The sequence below is a fragment of the Ictidomys tridecemlineatus genome, chromosome 5, assembly GCF_052094955.1.
Source record: "Ictidomys tridecemlineatus isolate mIctTri1 chromosome 5, mIctTri1.hap1, whole genome shotgun sequence".
Classification (NCBI taxonomy): Eukaryota; Metazoa; Chordata; class Mammalia; order Rodentia; family Sciuridae; genus Ictidomys; species Ictidomys tridecemlineatus.
The window spans coordinates 62,048,996-62,062,805 of NC_135481.1; the positions used below are offsets into that span (position 1 = coordinate 62,048,996).

The window sequence follows — 13,810 nt, forward strand, 5'->3', positions numbered from 1 at the left end:
TGCTATTGTTGCTCTAAGGTAATATCTGTTTGTCTAGTAAACAGCAATTGGATGTCCTACAGATAATGCAAATTTATCCCCTATTTAAAAAAACAGAAGAGAACAAATTATAAAGAAAATTTCTTTCTTGGTGGATGAAGGAGAGGAGGAATCCCAGAGTAAGTGGGAGATGATTGAAAACTGTGGCTTGATGCTGCAACATTTTTTGACTCATTTTTACTATTTTTACTATTTTTCTCTTACAAAATTACAAGTAAGGGTTGGGGCTGTAGCTCATTGTAGAGCGCACACCTCGCACGTGTGAGGCACTGGGTTTGATCCTCAGCACCACATAAAAATAAATAAAGATATTGTGTCTAACTACAACTGGAAAAAAAATTTAAAAATTACAACTAGTTTTGAAAATTAAAGGTAAATCTACTATAATAAGAATATAATATAGAATATAATATTTCTATATAATATATAAATAAAAATTACTAAGAAAATTATTTTAGAACATATGCTTCATAGGAAAGATGTAAATAAACTAATGAATCCTTATCCTTTTATTCCCATTTCATCATTTAAGACTTCATCTGTGAACAGCTTATAGGTACTAAAAAAATGGAGAAAAAAAATGTTGGGCCAGAGATAATTTTGTACAAACAGTTCTATAACTTGAAATTTAAACAGAAGATTTCATTATATTTAGAAACTGTTTTGAGCAGCCACACTGTGCTGGGATTATCACAGCACTGTTAGACCCTAAAGCTTCTCTCCTTCATTTATAAAAAACTTTGTTCTTCTTTATATAGAAAACAAAATAAGCAACAGGGACCATTGGTGAAAATAACTTCTACAACTGACAAGACTTTATCAGTGAAACATATAGGCAGACATTATATAATACATATTAAGGCAGTACCCAGACTTTAGCTCATTCACATAGTTATATTTCTCCAACCTGAAATTTTGCTTGGAAAAATATTAAAGAATTTATTATTAATTTTTCAATGTTGCTTTTGCTCTTATTTTTAGGGTACATTTTAGATGTGACTAGATAAACTTGTCATATAAGCAAAGCACATTTTTATGGACCCCTCTTCCCATCCTACACAAAGAGGGACTCCATGCCAACCCATTTAAATCAGGATAGTCAGGATGAGAACTGCTTATGCAGAAATAAATGGAAGAGTATCTGGGAGATTTTGTTGACCTGTGGCAAAGGTTATAAACCTAGGTGTTCCCTCTTCACTGGTCTTTTTATTTCTCTTAGGGTGGAAGTTCTCAAAAGATTTCTTTACCTAACAGTTATCCCAGGAATCTGATGAAAATGCAGAATCTAAAAGTCTAAAGTGTTGCATAAGAACTCACCATTTTAATAAACATCTCAGGCAGGTGAACTGGCAAAATACTTTTCTAAACACTTAGCAAAACACTTTCTGCTTTCAGAAAGTGATTTGATAAATTCTCAGTCAGGCTGACCACTAGTCCAATTTGATAGCTTTTTGAAAAGCTTGATTAAAATGCACCCTCTAGGGCTGGGGTTGTGGCTCAGTGGCAGAGCATTTGCCTAGCACTGGGTTCAATTCTTAGCAATACATAAAAATAAACAAATAAAATAAAGGCATGCTGTCCATCTACAACTAAAAAAAAAAAGAGCAAACAAAGGCATACTATCCATCTACAACAACAACAAAAAATGATCCCTCCACTACTTCAGTGATGTTTTTTTGGCTAATAGGTAACTATTTAAACAAATTTTAAAAGCATTAATAATTGACAAGGATGGCACTCCAGCAGGTTTTTTTAAATGCATCTCTGTAGATCATTCTACTTATAAGATACTTTTCTCATGTCAAGATTATAATTTTGTATATATACTCTTTTTAATAAATCTCCCAACTATGTTTCCTTTTTTTTTTTTCTTTTTAATGGTGCTGAGGATTGAACCTAGGGCCTTATGCAAGCAAGGCAAACACTACCAAATGAGCTATATCCCCAGCCCCCAACTGTGTTTCAATTCACCACTAATCCACATAACTTTCTAAAATTCATTTTTGTACTGATTGATAAAGTGCTCAAGAAAACTCTATAATGTTTTCACATCAAGAAAAGGCTCCTTAGGGCTATAGTTAGATGCCAGCAGCATACTATCAAATTGGGCAAGATATCGTAACCATATTTGAACCAAGACTACATACCATTTCATTCATGTGAAGTAAAATATAAGGAAATCAGTATTCCTAGAAATTAGGATGGTGTTTACCCTTGGAGAGAGGATAAGGTAAATAGTGACTTCATGGCACAAGTGAAAGAAGGTGGGGACTTCTGTGATGCTGGTGATATTCTGGTTCTTGAATTAGGTGTTGATTATACATGTGTCCATTTATAAAAATGTATTGTGCTGTCTACACTTAGGATTATTTTTATTTTTTTATACTTGTATAAATATATCAATGAAAAGTTGCTATCAAAAGCAGACCAATATTTAAGTTCTACTTGTTAGCTGTTTTACATTTTTTTCTCAGTGTTGCTTTTTGCATATTCAGAGTGTTCCTCATCTCTTATTTATACTAGTTAATAACTTTTTTATAGTTAAGAGATATTCTGTATCTGATACCTCAAACCAAATTTCTAAAAGAGAATATTCCCCCCTCTCAATTATTTTTTACTGGTGTATTGTATTTGTACATGATGTTGGGACTTGTTACATATTCATATATGTATACATTCTAATAATACAGTTTAGCCAATAGAGGCTGTTGCTTTTCATTAGGATTCTAGGCTCTATATAATGCAGATATACATATATGTATGTGTCTATATTTATGGCTTAGAAAGTGTTTGTGTCAAGCATGGTGGCATATGCCTATAATCCCAGCAAATCAGGAGGCTGAGGCCAGAAGATCACAAGTTCGAGGCCATCCTCAGCAACTTAGTGAGGCCCTAAACAATTTAGCAAGATCCTCAAAATAAAAAATGAAAAGGGCTGGGGATGTGGTTTGGTGGTTAAATGCCTCTTGGTTCAATTCCTGGTACAAAAAAAAAAAAAAAATGTTTGTTTTGATACATTGGGGATTGGACCGATTCTACCACTGAGCTATATCCTAAGCCCTTTTATTTTTATTTTGAGATAAGGTCCACTAAGTCTGGTTTTGAACTTGTCATCTTTCTATCTTAGTCTCCCCAGTTGTAGGGATTACAGGTGCGAACCACCATACCTGGCTGAAAGGTATTTTATTAAATTTCATATAGTCTGTTATCATTGATTGAGAGAAGTTAATTTTGTCAGTGTTTCATGTGCTTAAAAGATACTATCATCATTAAAGTGATTTTTGAGGCAGACCAGTATTATCTTTATGGTATACAACCACAGTGATGGTAAGGGTAAAAGATTCAGGAAAAGTTAAATAGCACCTGGATAGAAATGGACTCAGAATTATAAAACTCTTAGGCTATTGATATATTGCTTGGCTAACTGAACTCAAAACTTGTAGTTTAACCTTTCTAGATCAGAAACACTCATTTTGTATAGGTGTTAAATTTCATTAGATGAAGGTACATTTTTACAGATTTTAGAAATGTAATATTTTCAGGTTAGGCAGAAATTAGAAATTAAAGAGAATATTAATACCTTTTTGCCTCCTTAGAAGTAAGAATACTTTGTTATATTTTACAGAAGCATAGGGAAAAAATGGCATAGGAAATAGCTTACATTTCCATAAAGTTAATGTGAGTTCTTAATTACCTCTCATGCAAAATAACATGGCACAATTCTTTGATTTATTCTGATATGCAAAAAGCATGTTAGCAAAAATTATAACTTGTACTTTCAATAATATTTCAATTCTACTTAGTATTCAAACAGGTATTGATTATAATCATAGATAATGTTAGCAGTTTGGAGTGTTTGTTTCATTAACCTTTCGAAGAAGTGCTGAAAGATTAAGGTGCAGTTGCACTGAGAGTGGGATCGAGGCTTACAACAGCCCCAGGGAAACCAACACTTGTTCATATGAGAGGTATAGTGAGATTAGAGTCTACATTTACTGAGAAGCAGTGGTTTAGAAATTGCACACTTTATTGAAGTCTCATTGTTCTCAAAGGTCAGACAATTTCTATTACATTTCTTCAGCTTCTCAAGCTTTCTAAGGCACCTTTGCACTCTAGCTTTTTAGCTGCAAACAGTAAAGTAGTTTAGACACTCTTTACATATTCGAAATCCACAGAGAGAAAACAACAGATGAGCCTAGCAAATTAAGCCCCAAAATACTGCTACTTAACGAAATACCCTTCTTTCAGTTCATTTCTGTGCACTGATAAAGCATTTTAACATTTAAATTATATTTGTGATAAATATTTTTATTGCCATTTTATTATTGTAGCTTATTGTCTTTATTTTTTATTTTCCATCCTTAGATCCATGTTAAAGCTCATTTTGACTATGACCCCTCAGATGATCCTTATGTTCCATGTCGAGAGTTAGGACTGTCGTTTCAAAAAGGGGACATACTTCATATCATCAGTCAAGAAGATCCAAACTGGTGGCAGGCCTACAGGGAAGGGGATGAAGATAATCAGCCTCTAGCTGGGCTTGTTCCAGGTAAACAGCAACATAATAGAAACTACATAGTTTTAAAAGAACATTTAAGGGACTGGGAGTGTAGCTTAGTGGCAGGGCATGTGCTTAGCATGCACAAGGATCTGAGTTTATTCCTTAGCACCCCTTCCCCCAAAAATTTATTTTCAGGTATAGGTCTGAAAAGAAGATGAAAGTAAGTCATCTTGAAAGACTCCTATACTAAAATCTTAATCTTATGAGGAAAATACATTTTCCATTGTTTGTAACATTGGTAACTTAAAGGTAAAAAGCAAAAATTATTAACATGTACGTACATACAAACACAAGGAGGGATTACAAATAATAAATCCAAGAGGGCATGTTGATTGTGCCTTGGAATCAAAATGTGATGAATACCCACATATTACTTTATAAAGCTAATGCCTAGAATTGATGTTTGAGATAATCCTAAGTGACCAAAATCATTATAAGATTTAGCATAGTACTTACTACTTACTAAATGCTCAATGAAAACTTTTTGGAAGTTGAACTAATTACATTTTCTAATGTGGATTTATTATTTATCTTTTTATAATAGTTATAATAATTTAGTGAGATACAGGGACTGATTGAGCAGGATTGAAATGATTAACATTTGGAGACTTATATATGATAGCTAACATTACTAATCTAATGGGTGGCACAAGGAGTTGCAAGGGATAACACAACACACACACACACACACACACACGAAGAATTACTTCTAATAAAAATTTTAAAATAGTTTTATCTTTTTATCTTAAATATCTTACTCTTTCTGCTTTTTCCTTCTGTTATTAAGGGAAAAGCTTTCAGCAGCAAAGGGAAGCCATGAAGCAAACCATAGAAGAAGATAAGGAGCCAGAAAAGTCAGGTTAGACGTTTATACTTGATATTAATAAGAGACGTCTTGAGTTTTCATCTGGAACCATGTTTAAACTTGCATATCAGAACTGTCAAGAAAGATATATTCATGGGAAATATGATGTAAGAGGCAAAATATTATATTAGATTGATAAAGAAAGATTTTAAATTATTAAAGATTATCTCTGTGTGGTGTATTAATGGAAAATTATAAATACTTTTGGGAAATAGGTCTATGCATTGTGTATTGAATATCTATAAATTTAAATGAAAAACAAGTTTGAATTCTTCAGGTTGAAATGTATACCTTTGTTTAATAAAACAAATACCACATTTGCACTCACTTGTGATTTCTCAACAGGAAAACTATGGTGTGCAAAGAAGAATAAAAAGAAAAGGAAAAAAGTTTTATATAATGCCAATAAAAATGATGGTAAGTTCTACTCTCAGGTATACCTGGGTTTATATCTGAAAGGAGTCTAAGTCTAATGCTAGAAAGAAATTAAAATAGTATTTTCAATGAGTTTTTTTTCCACAGTTCTATATTGACCCTAAATGTAACATGTGCTTAAGAAAGTCATTAAGTAGAAATTATTTTCTTTTAGAGTCCTGTGAGTAATATGATGTTTTAAATTCTGGGAAAAACTGATAAAAAGTAAAGTAATATTAAACAAATGTGGTGTTATATTGATGGTTTCTTTTAATTTCTTAAATTCTTTCTACAAATATGGCTTGCTTAAATAACTAATTCTTACAAAACATGTCTGAAGTGAAAAATACATGTTTTGTCATTCATGGCACACATTCCAGAGGCAACTCATTTCACAGAGCCCATTACTTGCTAGCTGAGTCAGGAGCACAGGAATTTTTTTTTTTTTTTTTGACTGGTTGCTAAGATTAAAAAGTGTTGAAGTTGTAGCTTCTCTTAAAATCAAGAGCTCTAATAACACTGGGCTTGTATTCCTAATTGACAATTATCACTGGACATGAATGATAGCTGCTATCTTTATATTTGAGAACCTGCTGTCTTGTTCATCATTCCTAGCTTTTTAAAAACCCATTCTCATTTTCAATTTAATTATCTTCTTGATTGGTCTTCATGGGCATTTGAATTTGCTACCTGTGCTTTGGTTCATGTTAGAAACAAGGCAAATAATAAAAGCACCCCTTCTTAAATAATTTATAAGACGTATTATCTCAAGAATGTGAAATCTTTGGGAGTAACAAAGTAATGAAGATAAAATGTTACAGATTACTAAACTGTTCCATACTGTACTAAACCTGAAAGTCAGTTAGCTTTAATTTTTTTCTAAAATAAAACTTATTGAATTTTTGATCTTATCTCTATAGTTGTGATTAATATCCGTTTAATTTTTTGAAACAGTGTAAAATTAACTGGTCTATCTCTCAGAGCTACTAAACCATGGAAAACTTGGTAAATCTGAAGCCTGTAGAGAGATAAACTAACTGTATAAATCAAAATGCAACTGTTTTCTGGTTGTACATGTTAGAAGGAACTCAAAATAGAGAAAGCATTTTGAGAAGGGAAGGAATTACATTTGTTCTTCATAATTATACCAATAATATTTTTAATGAATAGCTACCATTTGTAATATCTATTCTATTCCATGGCAGCATCTATCTGTATGCTTTTAGTTCTCACAGTAAATTCCTTGAGATTACAGATGATAGATTCAAGTTCATATATTAAAATGATCTGCTTAAATTCTTACAGTTTAAACAGTTGAGCTGGAATTTAAACAAATGTAGTTTGAGCACTGACCCTGTGCCAGACTCTATACTGAGCATTTTTGCAAGACTAAGATGGTCCCTGACCCTATGGAATTTATAGCTAAAAAAGTTTGACTTCATATTTGATTCCCTTTCCTAGTTAGATGAAGAAACGTGAGTGAAGACATGGCAGGCTGCTAGTTGTCTACCTTTGTTCTTACCACTTTTGCTCCGTTTCATTTGGGTTATGGACTTTACAAATGTTACCCCTGTATCTCCTCTTGAGTCATAATTCTGCATTAGTATTCTAGAATAAAGTAGATATAAGTGCAGAAAGTGTGTATAGCATAAGTCTGACTTGTTTTCAAGTTATACAACTGTAGGACAGTATTCTAGCACTACATTTAAATGTTTGTCTGTGTCTGCTGTTTGTATAAGCATATCCATTATGACTGATTTTAAAAACAACCCCCTTAAATAGAGTGTTAGCTTCTGCATTTTACAAAAATGATATTTTCTTTAGTTTATTCCCTGGCACCCTACCTTCTGTCAAAGTATTCACTCCAAACTGGTGATTTTATGTTAGGATTAGTATAATTGAGTTGTATTAGATATTCAAACACAGTATGAAAGAAGCAGTAAAATTTTCTAAAAGGATTAATATATTTTTATCTGATTTATTTTCATAGCACCCTGGCAAGGATATAATAGCATGGGAAAATGCTCATGATATTATTCACTCACATGTTTCTATCATAATGCAAAAAGTTAAGCATTGTAAAGACAGTAAATTGTGCTTCTTTCCAATTTGGGGGGGGAAGATCTATAGGTATTTATATCTTTATGATGTGTAGTAATTCTGTCTGAAGGGCTTAACTTTTTCTTTCCTAAAGATTATGACAATGAGGAGATCTTAACTTATGAAGAAATGTCACTTTATCATCAGCCAGCAAATAGGAAAAGACCTATCATCTTGATTGGTCCACAGAATTGTGGCCAGAATGAATTACGTCAAAAGCTCATGAACAAAGAAAAAGATCGATTTGCATCTGCAGTTCCTCGTAAGTTTGGACACATTTCCACATTTCCATTTCCCTGAGCTTGTCAGCTTATCACTTCAGGACCTAACTGGGCAAATTTACATTTATTTCAATTGAAACAATGTCAATGAAAGAAGAACTTTAATAAAATTTAAAAAAAATTTTTTTTGGTCAATAGACCTTTATTTATTTTATATGTGGTGCTGAGAATCAAATCTATGGCCACACACATGCTAGGCAAGGGCTGTACCACTGAGCTACAGTCCAGCCCCTAACAAAATATTGTGACATATTTTTAGTAAAGATAGTTCTTTAATTTACATTTTCCTAACAGTATGGTAATTATTTTCTAAGTGAATTTCAGTTTGGACCACTGAACAATTCCCTCTTCATAATCAGCTTCTGGTTCTATAACTGATTGTGAAGATAGAAATTAAGACTTCATCTCTGAAAACTAAAGTGTTTCAAGACTGTATAATGCCTAATCCTAGGGAAATAAGTTTTAGGAAAAAATGAATGAGTGTTTTAAGTGCAAGATGAAGTTATTTAAAGAGTAAACATAAAAATGAATCAAGGTAACTAAATTTAACTTAAGATACTACGAACACATTTTTATTCATGTCTCAATCTGAAATAAGATCAATGTTAAACACATGGGCTCATAATATTTCCTCAATTCACTAATTCCTAATCTGTGTTAAAAAGTAAAAATTCTTTTTGATTAGATGTATTTATCCCCACTCCTCATTCTTATCCATGCTTATTATCTTATCTAATTTTGTTTACCTAGATACAACTCGGAGTAGGAGAGACCATGAAGTGGCCGGTAGAGATTACCACTTTGTTTCACGGCAAGCCTTTGAGGCAGATATAGCAGCTGGAAAGTTCATTGAGCACGGTGAATTTGAAAAAAATTTGTATGGAACCAGCATAGATTCTGTACGGCAAGTGATCAACTCCGGAAAAATATGTCTTCTAAGTCTTCGTACACAGGTAAGGCAAGAATTGTGGCTTAGGATGTTGAACTTGGCATGTTTTGCAAAGTAATCCAGTAAGAACTCTGTTTTGGTCCAAGAATGACAGAGCCTAATTAAATTCTCATTGTTTTTCTAACAATTTGCTATGTAAAATCAAATAGGTTCACTTTACATATGTTTATGTTTTTGGAAACTTAAACTATAGTAACATCTGGAAATACTTTGAATATTTTAGAGATTATAAAAGAATTTCATTTTTCTATTCAGATTTGACAACAGGTAGAAAATTTAAAGGTCATTGTTCAAGTAATAACAAGTGTCACAATGAATGGTTTTATGTAAATAATGAAACTTCAGTCAGTGTCTGTTATTTGGCAGACTAAGCAAAAATTTAAAATTATCAGTGATTCTTAAGATTTCTTTTTTTTCTTAGATTTCTATTTTTAAAATTTTTAGAAATTTGGGGTTTTAAAAATTGTGTCTGTTATGGAAATTTTTTAACTTTTTCTAGACTATTCAGCGTCAGCATAGTTTCTTTAATGTGATTGAATCTGTTGCTCATGTCAACTCAGGCCACACAGTGGTTTGTTTTCTTTCTTATTTGTTCTTTTTAGTTTCACATGACAATAGAATGTACTTTGGCATATTATATTTACATGAAGTATAACTTATTCTAATTAGGATTCTATTCTTATGGTAATGCAGAGTTATCCTTGTCATGTATTCAAATACAAGGCTAGGAAAGTTATGTCTGATTCATTCTACTATCCTTCCTGTCCCCCCCCCTTTCCCTTCATTTCCTTTGTCTAACCCAGTGGTTAAACTTATTTCCTAATTGTTCTTATTTTAGATTGAGATATGAACAAAAATGTATTTGTAGTATCTTAAGTTAAATTTAGTTACCTTAATCCATTTTATCTTTACTCAAAATCACTTCATCTTGCACTTAAAACACTCATTCATCTTTTCCTAAAACTTATTTCCCTAAGATTAGGCACTACATAGTCTTTTTTTTTTTTTAATAAAGTTGGTGTTATTTTATTTGGACCTTTATTTTACTTATTTATATGTGGTGCTGAGAATTGAACTCAGTGTCTCACACACACTAGGCAAGCGCTCTACCACTGAGCCACAACCCCAAGCCCCATTTATTGATTCTTGATTGTACTTCTTGAGCTTTAGGAGTTCATTTGGAAAACTAAGAGGCGCAGAATAGCCAGAGCCATCCTTAGTGAGAAAAGTGATGCAAGAGGCACCACAATACCTATATTACAGAGCCACAGTAACAAAAATGGCATGGTATTGGCACAGAAACAGAAATGAAGACCAATGGAATAGAATAGAAGGCACAGAGACATAAATACAGTTACCGTGTACTAGACAAAGGTGCCAGAAACATACATTGGAGAAAAGATAGCCTCTTCAACAAATGGTGCTGGGATTTTTGGAAATTCATATGTAGTAGAATGAAATTGAACCCCTACCTCTCACCCTGAATAAAACTCAACTCAAAGTGGATCAAAGACCTAAGCATTAGACCAGAGACCCTGTACTTATTAGGAGAAAAAGTAGCCCCAATCCTGTATCATGTTTGTGCACTTTCTGAGGTAATATATCTGCCTATGAAAGCAGAAAGAGTTGTCTGTCAACAAAACTGTCCTTTTGGCTCAGATACCCCTAAATCCAATCTCAGACACTGGCCTGATGTTCAAATAAGAGAAACCAGTCCCATCTAGAGAGGCTAACAGCCCCTCCTTGAGGGGCATTCAGCAAGCACACATTAAAAGGGAAGCATTACATGACAGTTAAAGAAAAACACGACCTTGAGATGGAGCCATTACAAAGGGTAAAGACCTCACTAAAATCAAAGTTTTGCATGTGCTTCATCTAAAATATTAAGTAAAAATATTGCATCTAAAACATTTTTTTAAAAAAGTAAAAACTTAAGATATACTTGTGGGCCATAAGTTTTCCACTTGCCCTTTAGTGCTTTGGGGCTCGAGTGGTAGGGGGTGGATGCACTGCTGTGCCCAACCACCTGCTCCAGCCGGACAAGAGGCTGCATTTATGGCTCACTCCCTTCATGGCTCTGGTCACTGTTGTCCATGGAAGTGGCTGGGGACAACGACATCCCTTTCTTTGGGCATCCCTGAACATGATGTAAGAGTGCTTAAGATAATGGAGAAGACACAGGTCAAGACTTCTGTCTCCCTTACAATATCCCAGGCTCCTTGCTTACCTCCCCTGAATTCTTGGCTGAAAGCATCTCTTCTGGCCTCCCACCGCACCCACTGGGAACACTGGGTGTCCTCTGTCAGCAGGAAGGGACTGGTTGTAGCACATGGATGGCTCCTCTCCACAGGCCTGGTTAGAATAGTGGGGTGAAGAGGAACTGCTCCTCTCCTAGCCCATAGATTGGTTGGCTTTGGCTGTACTTGGCCTCTTTGATTGTACAGCTCCTGGGCACCCCATGGCTGAGTAGCCCTTGAGGTCCTTATGTGTGAGGTTGGGCCCCAGCATGATCTTAGGACAGCCTGGCTAGCTCTGCAACCAGAGCAAGCCCACATCAGTTATGGTCTGGATTTCCATCACAGCCTCTAGCATTGTCATGCCCGTGACCAGCAGGCTGACCAGTGAGAGCCACAGCTCCAAGGGTGCTGCTGTCAGTTGGCACTGCTGCATGCCTTTGTGAAGGGCACATCCTCTGGCGCTGCATGCTTGGATGCAGGAGGTGAGGGAGGCTTGCAGTAGATCCAGTCAAACATGCCCAGTTTTCGCACCAGGTGGATGCCCTCCTTTCAGATAGTCCAGGGACAGAAGGGCAGCTTAGTGGCAGCAACGGTTCCCAGCTGGCACCAGACCTTCAGCAGCCAGGTAAACAGCATCTTGCAGCTGCTTCACAGTGTCTTACAGTGGTAATTGAAGATGGTGTCACCCAGCAGTTCCAGCCCTCTGGAATTCAGGGACAGATCTGGGCCCCCGGGTTGTGCACCCACAGGATCCAGGTGATTATAAGCTCGTTGGGATTCTGCTTGAAGAACCAAGTAATGGCCAGGAGAATTATGTATGTGTAGTGTTGGTATCCCCAGCACATCTGAGTGGGTGCCAGCATTCTTTAGCCATGGCCACAGCTGCCCCAAGTCAGGGAAGAGCAAGAGAGTGGGGTGGGGGGCACTGCTACAGGAGCAGGAGGGAAAGTGGGGGTGGAGGACAGCAGGACACCTAGAGAATCCACCAGGATGGGTGGGTGGCCTCTCAGCTAGAAGATTATGAATCCTTCTACTCTACAGGGCATCCTAAAGTCTTAAAGAGATGTACATGGAGGAGAATTGACTCTAAAATGGCTATCCTAAAATAGTAATTAGATTTTCTTTGTTCTTTAGAGGACAAAGGCACTAGGCAGTACTATTTCAATTATGAATATTTGATTTAAGAGAAGTATAAATGTTTTTTTTACTAAAGTCCTTCAGAATTCTTTGTATTATTTGGGCTAACAGGTTTTACCAAGGAACTCAGAACAGTTAAGCCTATTATCTTAATGTGTCTATCATCTCCATTTTTGTAGAATTCTTCAGTGGAGAATACACAGTGATGCAGTGGTAAAAACAAAATGAAAATTTCCATTTAAACAGTCTACTTTTTTCTTGGATATTTTTTTCCAGAATTTTCTTTAACATATATGTTTGAAATTTTCTCTCTAATATTATTTGTATTTAGTGCCTAGCACATAGAAAAGCAATTGCCTTGAATCTAATTCCTCCAAAATGGATTTTTAATTTGATTATTATAATTTCTAGGCAGTCTTAGCAGGATATTTTAGCATCACATGGTTGTGTCCTTCAGTGTCATTCAATTATATTTCATTACAAAAAAGAGTAAGCTAACAATATATAAGAATTTATAGTCATGTAGTATATTCTTAATAATCTTAAAATACTGTGAATTGGGGGTTGGGGTTGTGGCTCGCCTAGCATGCACAAGGCACTGGGTTTGATCCTTAGCACCATATAAATGTAAAATAAAGGTATTGTGTCCACCTAAAGCTTAAGAGTAAATATTTTTTAAAAATACTGTGAATTGTTTGTTATGGGGATGTTTCAATATACTTATCAGCAGTGTGTTTTTAAATGACATTATTATGTTCCAAGTATATTATCAAGAAATAGTTCAATGATGAAAATAATTTTAAAAATCCATATATCTTTTCTTTGCAGTCTTTGAAGACCCTCCGGAATTCAGATTTGAAACCATATATTATCTTCATTGCACCTCCTTCACAAGAAAGACTTCGGGCATTATTGGCCAAAGAGGGCAAGAATCCAAAGGTAAAATTGTACTATTGTACTGTTTCATGGAAGATAAAGTCAAAATAATCCTGATCTAACCTATTACAGTGCTTAAAAGCTATATGAGCTTCAGGTTTCAAACTGATTATTTTTTCAAGGTTATCTCTTGCCCCAAATTTGTAGATCAGTGGCTGTTTAGTGATTGGGATTAGGGAAAAAGGGTGCTAATGGTTATGGGTTTTGGTTTGGGGGCTAGGGGCAGGTGATCAAAATGTTCTATAATTGATTGTGGTGTCAATTGCAGAACTCTGTGACCATACTAAAAAC

The 13,810-nt window shown here is 34.8% G+C and overlaps 1 protein-coding gene and 1 pseudogene across 5 annotated transcripts in view; one reads left to right on the top strand and one right to left on the bottom strand.

Annotated features, from left to right (window-relative positions):
* Pals1 (protein associated with LIN7 1, MAGUK p55 family member) overlaps window positions 1–13,810 on the top strand; it is a 90,763-nt gene that overhangs the window by 71,976 nt on the left and 4,977 nt on the right. For all 5 annotated transcript variants that reach the window (XM_005322808.5, XM_013357509.4, XM_021724819.3 and 2 more), the window contains exons 9-14: window positions 4,405–4,588; window positions 5,388–5,459; window positions 5,811–5,882; window positions 8,074–8,241; window positions 9,011–9,213; window positions 13,412–13,522. In XM_005322808.5, the coding sequence (XP_005322865.1) occupies window positions 4,405–4,588; window positions 5,388–5,459; window positions 5,811–5,882; window positions 8,074–8,241; window positions 9,011–9,213; window positions 13,412–13,522 (810 nt within the window). The remainder of the gene's footprint in view (window positions 1–4,404; window positions 4,589–5,387; window positions 5,460–5,810; window positions 5,883–8,073; window positions 8,242–9,010; window positions 9,214–13,411; window positions 13,523–13,810) is intronic.
* Window positions 4,046–13,415, bottom strand: LOC101975306 (uncharacterized; annotated as a pseudogene).